The following is a 15,492-nucleotide window of genomic DNA, read 5'->3' on the forward strand; positions in this document are numbered from 1 at the left end:
TGATTCCACAAAAATTACTAATAGAACAAAATAAGATCTTTGGCCAGTGTTGCCTTCACCAGTATGTTTTTTTTTTTGAGAATATCAGTTACAATTTTACAATTTTTTTTAAAAGCTTTCATCTTGGAGACACGAGGCAAATATTTGCGTGAAATAACGGACTATATATGTTTCTCCATCTAATACCGAAATATTTGCATCAATTATTTGCAAAAATATGTTTGCGGTTGTATTTGTTTAAAAAAAATTAAGTAAATATTCGCTTCGTCCAATGTCGTTCTTTGCTAATTAATTCACTACTGAGCGAATATTTGCTTTCATTTTTTCTTTGTTCATACTGAAATTTGGTATGAGCAAACTACACCATGAACCATGAGTCGTTCATATGAGCCGATTCGGAGTGTTGAGTGATCAGACCCGCTTTTCGGAAAGAGCCGGTTAGCTCATCCTATATTATGCCAGACCATTACCAAAAAACCAATCAACAACGAATTTCCATGAAAATAGGGTAAGGGGCGGCTTAAGCAGTGGCACCTATTTTAATCAATCGAAATAAACGGGCCTCAATCTCCTGAGTTTTGATCAATATCGACAATTTCAATGATGGGAACCAAAACTCTGATGAACTAGCTGTCTTTAGAATACATAAAATACCGTTCAACACAGAAAAATCTTTGAAAAAACATCAAACGAAAAAAACAAATTGCAGCTATTCAGGCGCTTTTTGGGTGCTGAAGAAAATCCCCTGCAAAACAGATGCAAACTGCTGCTTAAGGGGTTATATCTAGCAAATGCTCAAAAAAGCAAGGCTTTTTTCATGATTTTTTTTTACAGCACATTTGAGATGTAAGGTATATAAATGATATATCATTGGATTGAGCAACTGCAGAATAGAAAAAATATTTTTATTGCTATTTTTGTTACAAAATGGCGGCTGTGCAGCGATTGCCGTGAACCGCTTTTTTTAAAAGTTGTTCCGCGGCGAGCAGTAGAAGTCGTGCCCAACTTCACCTATAACCAAAACAAAATTTTTTTCATTATATAAATAAGTGTCGCTAGTGAAGTACACATGATTATATTTTTAGAATTTTTCTTCGCAAAATGGCAACGGTTTGAAAAAAAAATTTCTGTTTCGACAAAAAAAATCAAATTTGATTTTTTATAACTTTAGTTGTTGTTAATCAATCGCTTAAATCGTGTGTACTTCACTAGATAATCTAATGACGAAGCTACAGTTAAAATTTCAAGTAAATCGGATGTGAACTTTTTCAGTTCTACTGCTCGCCGATTTTGAAAACATGGTTTTGAGAAAAACGCGTTTAAAGTTTCAAAATGCTATAAATCTTAAGAACCGCAATAACAAAGCCTTTAATAATTTTTTTACCTTCAGTCAGCTATCCCTGCGCCGTAAAATTGTCCTTCCTGGGTTTTATTTTCCACTTCTTCCTTTTTGTCATCTGCGCCTAGCCTCTTTCGCGATGTCGGACATGCGATGCTTAGCGACTTTGACACAGTTGGCGCCCGATCCCACGCAAAACTCAAACATGTCTCTCATATTCCAGTACTCTTGAATATAACTCACAGTTTAAAAGCATAGAAAAACTCAAACAAAGAATGTACACAACGAGAACGGCTGATCAACTAAACAAATGGAAATTGTGAGTAAACACGTTTTGTAGAGACGCTATAACGGTCGAAATTTGATGCAGAGACCTCTATACTTCAAATTTGAAACACGATAACGATCGTAGGTAACTTCTGCTAGTTTACAAAGCCTCGAAATAAAAAGAAAAACGAGCATCGCCAAATTGAACGAAAAATGTGGAGTATAAAAGTTGTTCGGTAAAAATTGATTTAAACGAACTTTGAGTTTAGATCTGTACTTGGGCGATGTAGATTTTGATTCTTGGATAGTTTTAGCATGATTTAGGCCAATAAAAATAAATGGCAATAAAATTTTTTTTTGGTAGATATAAACCCTTAAAAGGTTTGGGGTGATTGGAATAGTGTCCCTCGATAGGGAACTTTAATTGATCATTGTTAAAGTTTGTTAAATTGGTTTTAGAATCTGAAAACAAGTGCTGACAGAGAAAAATGATAGAGAACACATTGATATACAGTAAGGTCGTTTTTAACGCGGTTTTTCTACACGCGGGTTGCTTTCCTCCATTACTCATAAACGGTACAAGATATCGTCCTCATTTCAATCACGTTTTCCGTTTTAGGCCATGAGTGATCATATATCGGTTTTCAAAAAAATTCACAATTGTTAGTGTAAATACTCAAATTTAAAATATTGGATTTTGGTCTCTAGATTGACCACTATCATATTCGAACGAGGTTTTAACGTTTAGGACGGTTTTCTTTGTTGTATTTGCAACTCAAAAATGTCGTTATTTACGCGGGTCCATACAAATTTGAAACGCATTCCCCGCGTAAAAAACGACCTTAGTGTACTTATGTTTGTATTCAACTTTACAGATTTCAAGTATTTCGTCTCAATACATAAGTGGCTCCTAAAGCTGCTTAAAATATATTCCCCACCCTATATAGTATGGCACAGTCAGGGCAGTCCCGTATCTCAACCAAAACAAAGAAATAATGGTTCCGAGTGACACACAAGATATGCAACGGAAGCTAGATTTACTAAATTTGCTAGCATATTTATTTTCTGAAAATAATTCGCATCGTGTAAAGCAAACATCAATTGACATGTTTTGGGAAGGAAAAATTTTGTCAACTGTTTTTTGATACTGATGTAAATAACATTGGTGTCTACTCACTTCCTCTGTGCTAAGCATGCTCGCGTGTGACTAGTTCATTGTTCGCACAAATTTATCCTTAAAACTTTTCATCAATTTTTACCGCTGAGGGATGAGATAGTAATAATAACTGGCATATTACAAATTTATTTCATTTTGTCTACCCATCAACATGTTGGTTATTGTTATACATCATGTTGTCATGCTGTTATCACCGTTAGAAATCTAACCGAGCATTTGTGTGTTCCATTTTCTATTTTACATACGTCAAAATGGTTGATTAAAATGGTTGTCCTGTTTTTGATGGAACAGCACATTTGTATGTGAAAAAGATGATTCAAAGTAATCGATAATGTGAATCATTTCATTTCGTAAAATAAATCAAATACGTCACAGTGAATGAATGTAGGTATTAACGTCATTTTTAAGCAGGGAAAGTTGTTCTAGATCAATTCGCATGAAAAATATTGAATATGTGCCTTCGAGATTTTAAAATTTGAATTGGTGTGGCTCCCTTATTTTAAATCGTTTTCATAAGCCTAAAAGACTCCCACACTGAAGTATTTTCCATTCGAAATGGCACTGCAGCCTTGTACATAGCGTCACCCAACGCAATCCACCACCTACTATGCCTTTAACCTGCTTTAAAATAGAAATTTCTTCGCAAAGCTCACCTGGTGTCGTCAAACATCGAATCGATACGCAGCTTATAGATTGAATTGCGACTCACACTGGAGATCGAGTCCAGCTGGTCAGCGTTGAGCAGTCGGAAACCGGACGAAACGCTGGAACCGCGCCGCGCCGGCCGGTTCATTCGCGGCTGGTGATGCAAATGGTGGTGGCTGTCCATATTGTAGGTCACCATGGTGTTGCTAATTTTTTCTCTGTGTTTGCTTCGTTTAAAGTAAATGGAAAGCCCGTTGCACTTCACTAGGGCGTTTTGATACACTTGAGATAGGTTCGTCACCCGTAGGCATTGTCGTCTTTCGCCCGATCACTTTTCGGTACAATAAAAAATGGGAACATTTTCCAACAGACTGGCGACGCGTAAAACCCACCCCCGGTGGGAACCAGTGGCAAACATCGCCACTTCCGAAGGCGCCCAACCAGGTTACACTGGGGAACGCGCGAAAATCGAAGCACACTCAATCCGCTGCTCCATTGCGAGGATTGATTTTGAATTACTATCGCGGTAATCGATGGATTACATCTAGCAGCGAGGAGGCTTGGCTTGAACAAAATAACAAATAAATGAGCTGGAAAACCAAATTGGATCGCAATTTTAACGGTTCACGAAATAGCCAGCACCGCGCGTCGATACCCCGCTCGGCGATCCAAGAGATGTTCTGCTCTCATTTGTTTTTATTGGTTTTTCTCCCCGATGATGATGATGATGATGATGACGTAGAGTGCAGTGTGGAAGCGAAGATTGCTGCTGTTTGTTGTGTTGAGCTTTTTTCTGCATCTCATTGAAAGTCAGACAAACTGGCCTTCATGTGAAGTAGTTACTCGCAAAAACAATGCCAGCATGTGTTGCTCCCAATTGCAATGTTATGGACAGGTTAATTATTGCTGGCAGCGAGTCAGAGTGCCAATACGAATGTCACTGGGTCGATGAGCTGGGGGAGTTTTTGCTGAAACGAAAGTATAACAACAACGGAAGTGAGTATACGACATTAAGATTTGTCTGAAAACATTGATTTAGTGAACAATTGCTATTTAAAATCACATTTTGCTGTTTTCAATAACAATAATATTGATTAGAAATGAATCAATTTAATCATTAAATAATACCTCCGATTATGATCAAGATAAACAACCGTTTTGAGGATCGCGTGTTCATATTTTATTTTAACTTGCTTGTACCTACCACCTGTATCAACAACATCATCACGTGTTCTTATAATTTCGGTAATAAAGGTAAACGAGCATTGTAACACGTAATTATCAATCACTGCTTCGCATCCTAGCAAATTGTGAGTTGAATATTTGTTTCATGCCGTGCTGTAAAATTTCTATACAAAAGAATTGTAGTTCAACAATAATACTGTTATTAATAAAAAAGTTCTTTCACCAGATATCAGTTACCCATACAAAACAAGTTTGGGCTGTTCAATAATGGTTATTAGGCCGTTCAAAACTCTCTTCTTTAGTTGCTTCCCACCCTCGTGTAATTATTCCTTCGCATCGTTCCCAACACAAAATCACACCTTTCCCCAGATTGGATTTCGATTGGTTTCGGCAGGTAAATGCGTAATAATCACGATACTGGATAAACATCAATGTGCGCACAAATAGGTCAAAACGGTACTGGGCAGCAAACCAAAACGGGAAGCCGTTCTGGATATATCGAGTCCAGCAGCCCAGAACAGCCTACGCTGTATTGTGGGAAGGAAATAGCGAGCGTTAGATCGAGATCAGTACTAAAGGAAAAAGGTAGACAGGTACTGCTTACAGTAATGGTATAACAGGAAACGCACCGAATCGCTCAAGTGTCGTATGTTTAGCTTGCAATCATTTGTTGGTTGTATGGTGGTTCTTTTTTGTCGGTACATTCTGTACGCTATAAGTATCGTGCTTTCATATTCAACCATTACATTTTGGCTTCCTTCCGGCATTAAGTCGATGGGCGATATTCTAGGTGTGCCCCAAAACCAAAGTGGTAACAAACTTGCTGTATGCTGCCAGGTTTGCATATTCAAAATTCCATGCATAATTTGGTTTTCTCGATAATCGATATCTCTTTGTGCTGAAATAAAAAAAAGTAGCAGCATTTTGACAACTTCTCTACCTCAATCGAAATAAACCTTGAAGTGCAGACAAAAACAACGAGAAATAGATCATACAGCAATTACAAGCGAAATCCTCTTGAAAATACTGGATTCTGAAATGAAGGTTTTTGATTCTGATAAAACTTTGTATATATTTATGGTTATAGGACACCTTACGTTCCAAAGGTTTACATGTTTTTTATTTGATTGCATTACAGAATTCATGCATCGGGATTTAGTCGTCATAACGCTACAACAAGCAAACAAAAGATGGTCATTGACTCCGTCTATTTTCCGGGGGACATGGATGAAACTCCGCCATCTCAAGTCGCAGCGTGTCTGCCGAGCCGGGATGTAAACACACGAGGTGAGTAATTGCTTGAATACCTTATTTCTAATAGCGTTAATGTAGTAGGGACCGAACCTACTTTAACAAATGCTCTAAGATTAAAGGTCTTAAATCTCACACCATGTAGCGCCTCGATAGCGGATATCGCATGTCTCTGATGAAACCAGTTGATCAGACCATAGAAATATCTGAACTGGACATATAGTAGCAAGTGACCTACAGCACATGATCACGAAAGTTTTGGCTTCGGGCGAAGCTACGAAGATCGAGATTTCACTAAAACATAAAGAGACAGTGGTATGCGATTTCCATGATACCGAGGGAGCTTTCAGTAATACGTCGTGTGTCTCTACTTTACATTGGTGTTACATTCCGATTCGTTTATTATTCACAGACTTCGTAGTAAATTATTTGGTGTACAAGATATTTGCGGGCTACAGTTATGATCGTATTGATACTAACAGTATCTCCCGACGAGCCGAGACTTGAACTAACTATGTCTAGATTTCGAGGCCAGCATCGTACGTCGAGACCAGTTAGGAGGGCACCAACCAGGAGGGCCTTGACTTCTACACAATCTACACACGAGTAGTAGTGTCAGATGGTGGTCGCTCCTGACTTACGCCGGTCAGGGTCGCCATAGTTGCCCATAAGACGCTATGGTGGCCCAGCATAGCCATGACCTCACAGCTTCGGCATAGACCACCATGGAACCATATAGGCGACTACTCCATCGTGGACGAGGATAGTGGCTGAAAGGGAAACACATTAAAAAGAAACCATGAGTTCGAATAAAAAACCGATGACGAATGTAGAGGGATTACCGAATCCCTTTACGTGTGGGTGCATCCAGCGGTCTCCGCAGAGAAAGGCGGAGACGGATGTGAAATCCGAGAGTGGAAAAGTGCATGAGCGCGTAGCCGAGAGTGGTTACGCTGTCCGATTTGCTCGACGTCATAATCGAGTTTTTGGTGAATAGGCGAAATATCGCTGGCGACCTGAAGCAGAGCTTTTTCCTGCTTCGAAATACCATCGATGAGGCCAGGAAAAAGCACGACGAACTCGTCAACCAAGAGGGCGACTGCATCCAAATAGGTGCAGACAGACGCACCCTCGCTTACAGTGATCTGCTTTACGGGACAAGTCACTAAGCAAAGGAAGCAGCCCGCGGGGGAAGCGGCCGTGGGAACAAAAAAAAGTGCAGGTTGTGCTACACCTGAGGGATGACACACCAACTGGTTCAAGATCCGCCGAAAATCCGGCCATAGTGGAGGCTGCGGGAACCCTTAAGATTACCGTAGTAGATAAAAAGCGTCAGGAAGGGGCAACGCGCTAAGATAGCGGCGCAGCCAAAAGACTATAGAAGGTCAAGAAGGCGCGGAGTAAGGAGGACGCCCTCATACTAAAGACGGATGATTCTAAGTACTCAGCAGTCTTGAAGAAGATGAGAGGCGAAACCCAGGTCAAGGATCTGGAAGTGGATGTGCGGAGCATCCGCCGATCTCGCACTGGTGAAATGATACTTGAGTAATGGAAGGACGCCAAGAACAAGGAAGTTGCTCACAACACGATAGCCGAGAAAGTGCTGGGGAAAGATATGCGAGTTCGAGCACTCACCTCAGAGGTAACTCCCCAGCTTAAAAACTTCAATGAATTCGCTGAGGGGTGCGACGTTGCACAAACCATCAAGGAGAGGTGCGGGGTGGAAGTGGACACTCAGTCAATCCGCCTCCGAAAGGACCCAGTGGGGACCCAAGTCGCCACTTTCCGACTACCGTCGGCAGGCGCGAACCTGGCACTGAGAAAGAAAAATTGAAGGTCGGCTGGTCAGTATGCCCCTTGACCTACTACAGAAACCGGACGTTTGCTTCAGGTGGAGGGAAGACATACGTCCTGCATCTGCACGGGACCCAATAGAAGCCAGTTAGACGTTGTGGAGGTGCAGGTCATAAACAAAGGATTGCGGGGAGTCTCCCAAGTGCCTGGTAAATTCCAGAAAACAAGACGCCAAACACTTTTTGAGAGGTGCCCAGTAGGGAAGGCTGCAAAACTACGGGTATAAGGGTGACGCAACTCAACCTGAACCAGACATAGACCAGGGATGGTCAGCCAAACTGCTAAACATCAAATCCGTGACAGCTATTTCGAGGTTGAGGATGAGTTAAGGGTAGCGAACGAGGAGCTCATCGTGATCGCCAACTCTTTAAAGGTGAGCAAGGCACTGGGACCAGAGGGAGTCCCTAACCTGGTAGCCAGTATAGCAAGAAAGTGGGCCAAGGCTGTTCCAGGCAGTCATGCAGAGGTACCTGGATGACTGCTTCTTAACGGATAGGTGGAAGCGACAGTGATTGGTCTTACTGCCGCAGGCTGTGCAACCTGCCAGGGGACCCATCGGCATCTAGACCTATCTGTCTACTGTAAACTGCGGGCAAGGTGCTTAAAAGGATTATCCTCAACAGACTGGTTAAGTACAGGGGGAATGTGAACAGTCTGGCAAGCAACCAGCTCGGTTTCCGCAAGGATAGGGTCACTCTGGAAGCTATCCTATCCGTCACCAAGACGGCTAAGTTAGCACTCCAGCATAAGAGAAAGGGCATCCGCTATTGCGTAATCGTTACACACGACGTGAAGAATGCGTTCAATACCGCCAGCTTGAACTTTATGGCTCTTACACTCAGAAGCATCCATGTAGCGTCTTGGTGTCGCTGTACAAGATCCTGGAAAACTATTTCCAGAATCGACTACTAGTCTATAACACGAAGGAGGGTCAGTAGTGCGTCCCAATCACCGCAGGGGTATCGCATGGTTCCATCCTGGGTCTGGTGTTGTGGGATGTCATGTACGACAGAGTGTTGAAACTGGAGTTAGTTCCTTACAGGGTAGTGATCGTCGGCTTTGCGGATGCTGGAGGTCTACGGCAGGTCGATCGGAGAGGTCGACTTGACGGTCACGCAATGTATACAAAAGGACTGGATGCATTCAAGAAAACTGGGGTTAACGCACCATTAGACGGAGGTCACGGTTATGCATAACTGTAAATCAGAACAACAGGCGGTAGTCAGGGTTGGAGACCATTACCTCAAAGCTGATTGAAGGTTGCGGACAAGCTTACTTTCAAGAGCCACGTAGGAAGCGGAAACTTCTTGCCAACGTGGTTTCGTCCATACTTATGTATGGTGGGCCAGTGTGGTCCAAAGCTTTAGGTACTAATAGTTATCGTGGTAAACTGGAAATCGATCAACCTGACACAAGGAGCATACGAGGTACCAGAAGGTCATTCTCGATGATCAGATGACAGTGGATTCCAATTTCGCAAAGGGTAGATTTCGCTCTTATTTCATGGCTAATAAGTATATTTATATGGCAGTTCTCCACCGAAGATGGTCTTGAGCATACATCTTTCGAAAACGGCGAAGCATTGTCCATGTTTTGTGCTCATAGAGGACTACCAGTCTTGCAAGCGTCTTGTACATGATGCACTTGGAACGGGGGCGCAGTTCACCAGGCCTCAAGGACTTGTGGAGTCCATAGTAGGTACTACTTCCAGGGTCAACAAATCCACGAATCTCTATGTTGCAGTTGTTGTCTGACGTTATCAATGATCCTAGGTACACAAAATCGTCAACCACCTCGGGCTCATCTCCTTCGATTACTCCGCTGCTGCCTATGCAAGCCCTATTACGCTTGCTTTCCCCTGCTAGTAGAAACTTAGTTTTCGGCGTATCCATCTTTCAATCCAACCTTTTCAGCTTCAAGTTTCAGTTTCGTGTCCTCAACAGCAAACGCCTGTCAAAGGCCGCACGTTCCATAACATCTTCGAACAGGAGACAGGAAAGTCCGTCGCCTTCTGTGTGTTTCAAACGGGCTTGATAACCCCATAAATCTATGAACCTCCATGCTAACGGCGGGAGACGGCAAAAGATGATCTGGGAGAGCACATTTTAGGCTGCGTTGAGAATCGTGATCGTTCGACAGCTACTACATTCCAACTTGTCGCCCTTCTTGTGTATTGGGCGTATTACTCCCTCCTTCCACTCCTTCGGTAGCTGTTTTGTATCCCAGATCCTGACTATCTGCTGGTGCAGACAGGAAGCCAACCTATCCGGACCATATCGTGGCGGACGACGGTAATGGATATTGTTGAAAGTCGAAAGTTTTTGACGCATTTTGACCATCAGGAGATAGTGGTCAATGTTTTTCTTGTGTGGGGATGCAAGGAGTTTAGAAGGAGAGAGAGGTTGCCAAATTTCATGAGAATGCTTGCTAAGGGTTGGTTGGTAAACGGCTGAGCAGTGCGTACTAGCAGTACACCCGTACTAGTTGGCATAAAATAAACCCCAGTGTGGTCCAAAGCATAATGCCCAGCAACTCATATCCCTACCTCCACGTGGTACCGACTTGGTCGTATGTTGACAGGGAAGGGGGAGCTGCTCTCCTAGGAGGGTAGCTTGTCTGAGCGTCGGTTCCCCATGTTAGGGGCGGCTCAAACAGCGTCTGATCCGGAACGGACGGCTGAATTATGAAATGCGGCGTCTCGCCAGCTACACCCAAGACGGCAGCCTCGTCGCGAGACTAGGCATCCGCAGCCCTAGTAAGGCAGCATGCCGAAACATTAAAATACTACGAACAATCAAGAATTGAATACGGACCGAAACAATTGGCAACGACCTAGGCGACGAAATAAGGACGACGATTGGAAGCTCGGTACATGGAACTGTAGATCGCTGAACGCCCCTGGTGGCGACCGGATTCTGCTGGATCAGCTAGAACCCCGCCACTTCAACATCGTTGCGCTCCAGGAGCTTTGCCGGAAAGAAGAGAAGGTACGGAAGATTTGTGGCCGCAGGGCACAGTACTACCAGAGCGGCGGCACAAACAATGAGCTGGGTACCGGCTTTATAGTGCTGTGCAGGATGCAGAGTCGTGTGATCTAGTGGCAGGCGATCAGCGACAGGTTGTGTTTGTTGAGAATAAAAGGCCGGTTCTACAAATACACTATCCTCCCTCACGAAGGAATACCCGATGTAGAGAAGGAAGAGTTCTACGCACAGCTGGAGAAACTCTACGATAGCTGTTCACGTAGAGACAACAAGATCGTCATCGAGGACATGAACGCGCAGATCGGTAGGGAAGAAATGTACAAGCCGGTGATCGGCCCGCACAGCCTGCACACCGTGACGAACGACAACGGCCAGCGATGCGTAAACTTCGCAGCTTCCCGAGGACTGGCAGTCCGAAGTACCTTCTTTCCCCGTAAGGACATCCACAAAACCACCTGGAGATCACCTGACCAACGTATAGCAAATAAAATTGACCATGTTCTCATCGACGGCCGCTTCTTCTCAGACATTACAAACGTACGTACCTATCGCGGTGCGGATATTGGCTCGGACCACTGCCTAGTTGCGGTATCATTGCGCTCAAAACTGTCGACCGTATACCACGCGCGGCACCGCCGAACCCCGCGGCTCAACATTATGCAGCTCCGGAACTCCCAGGCTGCGGAGGAACACGCGCAACAGCTTGAAGCGGTGCTACCCACAGCGGATTGCCTCTTGGAGAGGGCTGGTGCAGCATTCGCACAGATATCGGGGAGACCGCAACGGCGACACTAGGAGTGGAAGCACCGAGTGGCAGAAACCACTGGTATGACGGGGAGTGCGAGGCAGCGGTGAATGAGAAGAACCGGACCTGGGCGATATACCTGGGCAGGTTAACGAGAGAGAACAAGGCCAATTACAAACGGGCACGGAGCGGCATGACCACGATTCTCAGACGAAAGAAGCGCCAGCAAGAGGATCGTGAACATGAGGAGCTGGAGCAGCTGTACCGTGTCAGTGAAACGCGGAAATTCTATGAGAAGGTAAACCAGTCCCGCAGATGCTACGTGCCGCAAGCCGACATGTGCAACGACGCGGGAACCTTCTCACGGATGCCAGCGAGGTAGTCGACAGGTGGAAGGAGTACTTCGATGAACACCTGAATGGCGAAGCAGTAAACAGAGGGGAGCAGGAACTGACCTAGGAGCACCAGCGGATGACCGAGTACCAGCTCCCGATATTCATGAAGTTTTTTGTGAGATCGGGAAGCTGAAAAACAATAAAGCCGCAGGCAAAGACGGACTGCCGAGCGAGCTCTTGAAACTGGGTCATTTCCAGGATTTGGGAGGAGGAAAAACTGCCAGACGAGTGGATGGAGGAAGTCGTCTGTCCCATCTACAAGAAGGGCGACAAGGTGGAGTGCCGCCTACAAAATACTCCGCCTACAAAATACTGCCGCCTCAATGTCGCCTACAAAATACTCTCACAGATCCTGTTCCGTCGTCTATCACATTTAACCAGGAGATTCGTGGGTCAGTACCAGATCTTCTCAATCCGACAGATCTTACAGAAAAGTCGCGAGTACAACGTGCCCACACATCATATCTTCATTGACTTCACGGCGGCCTATGATACAGCCGATCGAGAACAGCTATGGCAAATCATGCACGACAACGGATTTCCGGATAAACTGACTCTATTGATCAGAGCCACCATGGCGCAAGTGATGTGCTACGTGCGTGTTTCGGGGATACTCTCGAGTCCCTTCGAATCGCGCAGAGGGTTGAGACAAGGTGATGGACTTTCCTGTTTGCTGTTTAACATCGTTCTTGAGGGTGTGATCCGGAGGGCGAACATCGACACGAGGAGCACAATTTTCACAAGGTCTGTTCAGCTGCTGGGCTTCGCGGATGACTTCGACATCATATCACGTAACATTACGACGGCGGAGGAAACTTACGCCCGACTGAAAGCCGAAGCTGGACGGATCGGACTGCGGATAAATGCGTCGAAAACAAAACACATGCGAGCGAGAGGCTCCAAGAAGAACAACATCAGCCTCCCAACTCAAGTCTCTGTAGACGGTGATGAGCCTGAGGTGGTCGATGAGTTCGTGTATTTGGGGTCACTGGTGTCCTCTACGGGATCGAGACAACAACGCTTCTTGCGGAGGACCTTAACGCTCTTGGAGTTTTCGAACGGAAGGTGCTGCGAAATATCTACGGTGGAGTACAGACGGACGACGGAGAATGGCGACGGCGCATGAACCACGAACTGCACGCGAAAGTCAATAGGCTGCGTTGGGCCGGTCACGTCGTAAAGATGCCGGACGACAAGCCTGTGAAATCACTTCTCTTCAGCAACCCTACCGGCACCAGAAAAAGAGGGGCGCAGCGTGCACGATGGCTCGACCAGATCGAAGGAGACTTGCGGGTGATGAGACGCCTGGGGAACTGGCGAAACACAGCCCAAAACCGAGCAACATGTCGACAAATTCTTGATACAGCACGAGCCACCACGGCTCTCGTCTGATTGGTAAGGTAAGGTAAGCTTGCGAAGGGGGAGAGGGGAGTCTGAGAAAATCTTACGTAAAATTAAAAAATTCAAACTAAAAACAAAAATTAAAAAAACTTTCTTCAGTTAAAATATTTTTCGCTAAGATTCTATCAGTTGAACTTTGGAAAAGTGATGAATTCACCTTAGTTAAATGATTACGTTTTTTACTTTATCTTCTTAATTTTTACTCTACTTTAACATGATATCAATGTGATATGCATCTATAAAAACTGTTCCTTGAACTTGAGCTCTAGGTTGAACGACCGCGCATTTCGCAATGAAAAGTCGTGTGAAGCCTTGTTGTTTTGGATTATGCCTATGTAGTTTTTCAATCTCGCCATTTGTATATATACTTGAAACAGCGTACGATTCAATTAGTCGAAATAACCTTATTTCCTCAAATTTGGAAACAAAATCTAATTTTGTTTCCAACGAAATTTAATCCTTTTGGCCTTTGCATGATTTCACGTTTTTTACGTGTAATTCAATAAAGGCAAAACATCTGTGAAGAATAAATTCTGATAACTTAGACGCATACGTATCTTTTGCGGCCACCAGTTCGTTCCAATTTGTTCAATCGTGCAGGTAGAAAACTACGGTCTGAATTAACTCGTCTAACTGGATCGCTGAATGCAGCTGATTTGATGGGTATTGCAACTTCCAAGTATGTACGTTGTTCGAGTTACTCTGTTGCAATTGGTGACAGGTTTTGCCTTTCGACGGTGGAAGGCTGGTTGGAAATTATGATGCAATAAAAAGCTTATCGGTTCATCAGTTCCGTTGAGTGCTCTTGATATTGGAACTTCACGGCTCTTTTGTGGATGCTGACAGTCGTTTTCTGCACTCTTCGTTTGTGCATAATCTCCCAATATGAACAGAAAACTCGCATGACTATAATTTTCCTCGCAGCAGCTCACCATTGATTAGTACCAAAAGGTCAGGCAAAACACTAAGATTGACGTTCATTCATAATTTTTTATTGCTGTCGATTACCCAATTGAACTTTCCTGAAAATTGCCTAATCATCTGTCGAATATTTATTAACTTTAAACTCAGTTAACCAACTTGTCTGCTGTTGCCGTTTGTAAAAAGCCATCTACTAATAGGTTAGCTGGTGAATAACTATTCGCACAACCGCCTATTTGCAGCCGATGTTTTCTTCGCCTTACGATTTGGTTAGACCGCCAAAGTGAAACCTCTGTGCGGCTGTTGAAAAGAAAGCTGTAAAACATTCACTTGATTTACGCTTAGAGGAAGATGAATCGCTTTTGAAGTTTTTCTATGTTTTTCCGACTTTGTTGGAAGCAATCATTTAAAAAACATAATTAATTACTCTGTGAAAAAAGCTGTGTAAAAGACCTTTGTCAAAATAGATTACTGATCTTGAAGCCATGCTGTAAGTAATCATTTCGACCATTTGACAAACTGGTAATCATCTTATCACAGAGATCAAGCTATAAGAAACAACAAAGATATATTCTGGATCTCCCATCCATAGTACGAATTCACAGAGTTTTGATCAAATAAAATCGACATTGAAGGAATAAAAAAGTGATTTTCTCAATTTGCGGATTTCTAATTAGTGCTAATCACGTTTTAAACATATAAACTTTCCTTAGTCGTAGTTGTAAAACCTGATTGATTGGTACTATTCTGCTGCATAGTTAGACAGTTAGTGGGAAATGAGTAAAATTACACAACTTGCCTGGTTTACTGCAGGCAGTCACACTCATAATTGAGGGTGCTTTGGCTGTCTGGTATCAGGGCATTATAATTGTGCTGAAATCTTTACGTTCTTTTTTATTATCCGTAGGGTGCCACATTCCTTCAGCTGACCATTGCTAATAGCACACTAGTTCAGTAGGTTATTACAAGCTATGTTTAACTCGCAGTTGCACCTTATATCATGCAATCTCGGGTTTCCCAATGTACATAAGCGTGATGATGCTATGCGTATGGTTTAATGACACAACCTGGGTTGGTTTGAACTCCAAAGCATTTTTTTTTGACACAAAAATAAACAGATAAAAAACTAGGTTTCCTCATTGACTATTAATGAAAAAATAGCGAGGCGCGATTTTGGGTAAAGATGTGCGCATAGCGTTTTGGTCGTTCCAAGCCCAGCGCTGCCTGCCGTGATTATTTCAATGTTTAACTTAATTGCTTGTTTGAATTTGTGTCGGTTATTTCTACACACTGTGCTACAAATGAGTCCATTTACTGTCAGGTAGCGG

General features: G+C 43.6%; 1 protein-coding gene across 2 annotated transcripts in view; it reads right to left on the reverse strand.

Annotated features, from left to right (window-relative positions):
* The window catches only part of LOC129733232 (uncharacterized), a 163,337-nt gene that overhangs the window by 85,361 nt on the left and 62,484 nt on the right, over positions 1–15,492 (reverse strand). For both annotated transcript variants that reach the window (XM_055694907.1, XM_055694906.1), the window contains exon 3: positions 3,437–4,396. In XM_055694907.1, coding sequence (XP_055550882.1) covers positions 3,437–3,627 — 191 coding nt within the window. In that variant the 5' untranslated portion in view covers positions 3,628–4,396. The remainder of the gene's footprint in view (positions 1–3,436; positions 4,397–15,492) is intronic.

The sequence above is a fragment of the Wyeomyia smithii genome, chromosome 3 (genome assembly GCF_029784165.1).
Source record: "Wyeomyia smithii strain HCP4-BCI-WySm-NY-G18 chromosome 3, ASM2978416v1, whole genome shotgun sequence".
NCBI lineage: Eukaryota > Metazoa > Arthropoda > Insecta > Diptera > Culicidae > Wyeomyia > Wyeomyia smithii.